The sequence below is a fragment of the Lactuca serriola genome, chromosome 3, assembly GCF_051521515.1.
Source record: "Lactuca serriola cultivar US96UC23 chromosome 3, Lser_US96UC23_V15, whole genome shotgun sequence".
In the NCBI taxonomy this organism is placed as follows: domain Eukaryota; kingdom Viridiplantae; phylum Streptophyta; class Magnoliopsida; order Asterales; family Asteraceae; genus Lactuca; species Lactuca serriola.
In genome coordinates, this window is record NC_136410.1 from 57,667,385 (window position 1) to 57,672,986 (window position 5,602).

A 5,602-nucleotide genomic window follows, 5' to 3' on the forward strand; every position below is an offset into this window, starting at 1 on the left:
ATATGAACTTAAAAATGAAAAATTTGGTTTAGAAATTTGAATGTTACACACACACACACACAGAGAAAGAGGGGAGAAATTGAAGAAAGTTCTTCTGAGAACTAAAAAATTTGCGAGAAGTTGAACACTCCTAACCTGCTCATTATTTGTCAAAATCAAAACAACAAATAATAACGAAATGCAGCGTCTAAGCTATATCTAGAGCCAAAAAAAGATTTGACGATTTTTTTGAAAAATATTCTCATAAAACATGCATGCATGCATATATATGAATCCTCAGTTATATCTATATCCGTAGTCCATATGACTGCGGACGCTTAGTTCTCAAGTTTTCACAAATTGTTAAGTTATCGTAATAAATCAACCCCATTTATATATATATATATATATATATATATATATATATATATATATATATATATATATGTGTGTGTGTGTGTGTGTGTGTGTGTGTTAAATTTGTTAAATTTTATTAACATGGTTAATAAAACTCATAACATAAAAATAAAAACAAAACAAAAAAAAACCCAAACTTCGGTTCTATTTTGCTTTTAGCTAGGGTGTGTTTGGAAATAAGCATTTGAGAACTTCTAGTTTGTAGCGTTTGAGAACTTCTAGCTTCTAGCGTTTGATAAAACGCTCCATTTTAAATAATAAACATCGTTTGACACTAGAAGTTTTTAGTTTAAACAAAACACTTCAAATCCAAAAGTTATCTCACGTAACGTTTAACAAAATGCCAACCGCTACCAACTAGTTTTGTGGAACACGCCCTTAATCTAAAACTGAGCCGGACCGAACCGTGCTCAACTCTAACATCATTTATAAGTTCTAATTTTTTACAATTTACATTTGATTTTTTTTATTTGATTTTTTATTCTATAAAACAAAAAAATGGACAAGATTCCATTTCTTACCGGCCTTCTTCTTGAGTAATAGTCAACTGATTAATTTCCGACTTACTAGAAGATGATGGCAACCTATTAATACTTTTTTTTGACACAAAAGCTGGTTCTTTAGGATCCGGTAGGCTCTCAATATCCATCCCCAACATTAAAACCACATTTACCATTGTTGGCCGATCTCCAGGGTCTTCTTGTATGCACAATAGCCCAACAATCATACATCTCAACACTTCAATCGAGTTGCATGATTCTACTAATGCAAGATCTACTAATTCAAGTGGCCTTTTTGCTTTCCACAAACCCCACGCCTGAAATGCATCCAAAATTAGTTTTATAAAAAAATATGAAAAACAGAAGATACGGGTTTAAAAAAACTCACATAGGATATAAGGCTAAAGGCTTGTTGATTATGATAATAACCTGTGTTTCTTTTCCCACTAATAATCTCCAGTAAAACTACTCCAAAGCTAAAAACATCGGATTTTACCGAAAACAATCCATCTAATGCGTATTCGGGAGACATATAACCGCTGTGTAATAAAAACTCATCAAGAAAATATTAAACATAATAAAAATAATCAAAACCCAAATAAGATTATAATAAAAATAATATTATTTTGTTATCTATAAAGATAATATTGTAATTTAATTGTTTAATCTTGTATTAAAGATGTATTCAAAAAGGGTTTCCTACACCAATATTTTATTCTTCCAATCCAATCCGTCAGACAAACCGAGCATTTTTTTTTTCTTTTCATTCCAACTAACTGAAAATTTTAATTCCTTCTCCGATTCCATCGTACCACAAACACTACCTAGAATTACATAAAATTTGTTATTAGATTTGAACATAGGATTTAGATTAGTACTTACTAGGTTCCAACAACTCTAGTGGTATTATCTTCGGTTTCTCGGCCTTTAACTATCTTTGCCAAACCAAAGTCTGAAATCTTGGGATTCATATCTTCATCTAATAACACATTGCTTGCTTTCAAATCTCTATGAATAATCCTCAACCGTGAATCTTGGTGAAGATACAAAAGTCCTCGAGCAATCCCCATGATGATATCAAACCGTAAATCCCAATCAAGACACACAGAAAGCGTCCTATCTGCCAAAAATCCCATCAAATCCCAGGATTTTAGATTTCAGAGTTGAAGTTCTTCACAGATTATAATAAGAGATTGAGAAGATACACATGAAACCAACCAAATATGAAACGATCCAAGCTTTTATTAGGCATGTATTCATAAAGTAGTATCATTTCATGATCTTTCATGCTGTATCCCAAGAGCTTAACAAGATTACGATGTTGAAGTTTGCCAATCAAGACAACTTCATTTTTAAATTCCTTAAGCCCTTGTCCTGATTGGCTAGCCAACCTTTTCACTGCCACTTCACCAACTCCAGGAAGCATTCCCTAATATAATTAATTCGCATTTTCAAATTAGAGCAATCTTTCACCAATATAAGTATAATTTGATAACAAGCTAATATAAAGAGTTGTTACCTTGTAAACAGGCCCAAATCCCCCTTGACCAAGTTTATTTGCAAGTGAAAAATTGTCGGTGGCAGATAAAATGGTTTTGAATTGAATGAAAGGCACATCAATTCCTTTTCTTTCTTCTGCACTCAATATCCCTGGATCTACCAAATATCTAACATTTCTTCCATTGTTTTGAAACTCAAGTTCAAAATTCCCCCCATTATCTCTGCTTCCTGATACATTAATTAAAATCAAGTAAACAAGACAAAACATGCTACATTTGTTTTAAACCCTTAGCTATTATTACCATACTTGAACGTCAAGATAAAATGATTATAATATTTTAAAAGAAATAAACAGAGTTAAAGAGAAAGAAGCGTAGCATTCTGCATTTACCTTTTCTTTTCACCCTTCTGTAGAATATAATACCAATGCTACAAAGAAACACAAGACCACAAAACCCTGAAACGATTCCTGGGATAAAAAAAAATGAAGTTTTTTCAAAAGTGATTAAAGACTGTTTTGTATTGTGTAGTCTGCAGGGGTGAAAAAGACAAAAATCACCTGCTACTAGAACTTTGGTATTGATTTTTGTAGTAGTGTTAGCAAGATCGGACGCAGAAACTTTGATTTTTAATGGAAATGTCGGATTATTAGGATCTACCGAAAGAAAGAAACTTGATATATTATTCAAGTTCTCAGTGTTCAAAAGTAAACATTTATTGTCGATAACCCCATATGCGTCACAACTGCAGTCATCCAAGCAAGATCTTTGGCATGCCGCTTCATCCTTTGGAGTTCCTGTTTCCAGAAATTTGGAAACCGATTTCACTGGGAGATAACCTACAATGAAGCCAGGTTTTTCATCCTTAACACTACAATTAAGTTCTATTTTTCTCACACACCCACCAGAGAAATCACTCTGATTCCAATCTCTCTCTGATCTTGGCTTGAAGCCACTCAAGCAATTACAGAATGGAAATTCGTTCTGCCTGCAACTACCAAAAGCCCCACACACAGCATAGACCTCACACACTACTCTAGGTTGAGACCAAAACAAATTCCACTGTGCTGTAACTCCAAGGTATGACAGCTGTTGAATCTGTCCTGAGACGTCCATGACGAATCTTGAAATAATTGATGGATTATATAAAGAATATGTAAAATAACTCTCGTTTTCATTGTCAACGTAGCTGAAGTTATAGATATAATTCAATCTCATTTCGGGTACAAGGCTAAAGATTCTACCATTCCAAGATCCACTAGCCCAATACTCTACACTTCTATTCCATTTAATCACATACTGTTTCTCATCTTGATCAACCTCTAAAGAAAAGGGACCCATTGCAGGATCTTCTGTACTTTTCCATGAAGTGATAATCTGCTTTCTGTTTGTACGCTTGTTGTATCCAAACTTGCCACCAGGCAAGAAAGTATTGGTTGGATGATCAAAACTTTGCCAAATTGGTGTGATCGAACTTGAACTTGAATTATATCTCAAAACTAAATTACCATCATCAAGAAGAGCTACTGATGCAGAAGATGTGGGTGTACTAGGGGTTATATTTGTAGACCAAATTTGGGTGTTTGACTCATTTAAGAGCACTAAGTTACCATTTACAATTTGCAATTTAGAAGACAATGCATCGGAGATGGGTGTCTCTCTATTTGCTACCCAGACTACAGTTTCAGGAGTTGTTCTGACGTTCTTGTACCAAATTCCTATGTAAAAATTGGGAGACTGACCTGGTTTAAAGAAACCCATTTCGAAATTTCCAGCATCAGAGATAAGGGTCTGGAATCCAGACAGAACTTGATTCACAGCTAAATTATTATTAGCTCCTGATGACAGAGAAGGAATGGAAAACAAATACAAAAAGAAAAAGAAAAAGAAATGATCAGAAGCTTTTACAATCATGCTGATTATGCTGATTCCTACAAATTATGAACACAATACTTGGACAAACATAAGCATAACAAGGTAAGTACCCAAAGTTCAACCATATAACTGTTATTTTCAGTCTCCCCATTGTTTTTCGTTGACCCAGTCTTCTTCGTCAACACATTAACATCATATAACATTTATCTTTTTCAACATCTAGCAGTATTAAATCATTACATATTCAACCTTGATTTCACATGATGATTTAACCATTACACAATTGTTTTACACTTTTTTTACAAAATCATTTTAACATAATGACGAATTCGAATTTAAAATATTAATTTTGTTTACAATTGTATTTGTTTTTTAGATTTTTTTTACATTTGTTATTATAAATGGTTGTTTTTATAGTTTTTATGTTTTTATATCTTTATTTTTTATGCGCATGCAACTTTTAATATATATATATATATATATATATATATATATATATATATATATATATATATATATATATATATATATTTAGAAATTATTTTTTTTTTGTAAAATTTGTTTCCAAATTTATTACATATTCCTTTTCGTACATGTAAGGTTGTATATACATATAACTAGTTGTGAGATCTATGTAGTATATGTGGTTATTAAAAAATAAAATAAAAACAGCCATGAAGATTTAAGAATTTAGAAAGTTTGAATATATAAAGAAAGAGGCAAATATTTAACTATTAAAATTGAAGTGCTTATTTCTCTTTTTGAAGTTAAACACATAATTTAAATAAATAAACAATTAAAATAATTAGATTCAATTTTAAAATTTAGAAATTATAAGAAAAGTTGCATTAATAAATTTGATATGCATTTATTATTATATTTATTACATTGAAATATAAGATAAAATTTAATAAAATAAAAAAAACCATTTTAAAATGACATATGACATAATACATGAGAAAATGACAAGTGATAGAAATGATTTTTATTTATTATAGTAGATAATTCTTGTTTACATATTCATTTTAACGAACGAAAAAAGCACTATTATGTACTATTATGTATGATTAAACCTAATTCTTATATAAATTATATACTTCCGACGTCATTTACATAAAATTACTTTTATTACAATATTTTTATCCTAGTTTTTATGCATGTTTTTTTTAAGTTATTTTTATTATATTTACTCCTTTTAGAATTTTTTTACAACCTATTTTACATATTTTTTACAAATTCATCCAAAAATGCATATAGCAACGCACATGTAAACACCCTAGTTCTATACATTTATTTCTCTTTTGAGTAAATTACAGAAATTGTCCTATGGTT

General features: G+C 30.7%; 1 protein-coding gene across 1 annotated transcript; it reads right to left on the reverse strand.

The window, feature by feature from the left end:
• Positions 1 to 704: 704 nt before the first annotated feature.
• Positions 705 to 4,347, reverse strand: LOC145092360 (G-type lectin S-receptor-like serine/threonine-protein kinase At4g03230). The gene is made up of 7 exons (XM_079030286.1): positions 2,956 to 4,347; positions 2,788 to 2,865; positions 2,416 to 2,624; positions 2,115 to 2,325; positions 1,779 to 2,016; positions 1,285 to 1,435; positions 705 to 1,213 (listed from the first exon to the last, which is right to left on the reverse strand). The coding sequence occupies exons 1-7, from the start codon at positions 4,307 to 4,309 to the stop codon at positions 914 to 916; spliced, it is 2,541 nt and encodes an 846-aa protein (XP_078886412.1). The 5' UTR covers positions 4,310 to 4,347; the 3' UTR covers positions 705 to 913.
• Between the last annotated feature and the right edge of the window lie 1,255 nt (positions 4,348 to 5,602).

What these genes read in the sequence shown, in the direction of transcription:
- LOC145092360 (XM_079030286.1), bottom strand. Translation starts at nt 4,309, where the DNA reads ATGATTGTAAAAGCTTCTGATCATTTCTTTTTCTTTTTCTTTTTGTAT. An exon ending in TACCAAAGTTCTAGTAGCAG is followed by an intron (nt 2,866 to 2,955) that starts GTGATTTTTGTC and finishes TTTTTATCCCAG; the next exon opens with GAATCGTTTCAGGGTTTTGT. An exon ending in CCTTTAGCCTTATATCCTAT is followed by an intron (nt 1,214 to 1,284) that starts GTGAGTTTTTTT and finishes GATGCATTTCAG; the next exon opens with GCGTGGGGTTTGTGGAAAGC.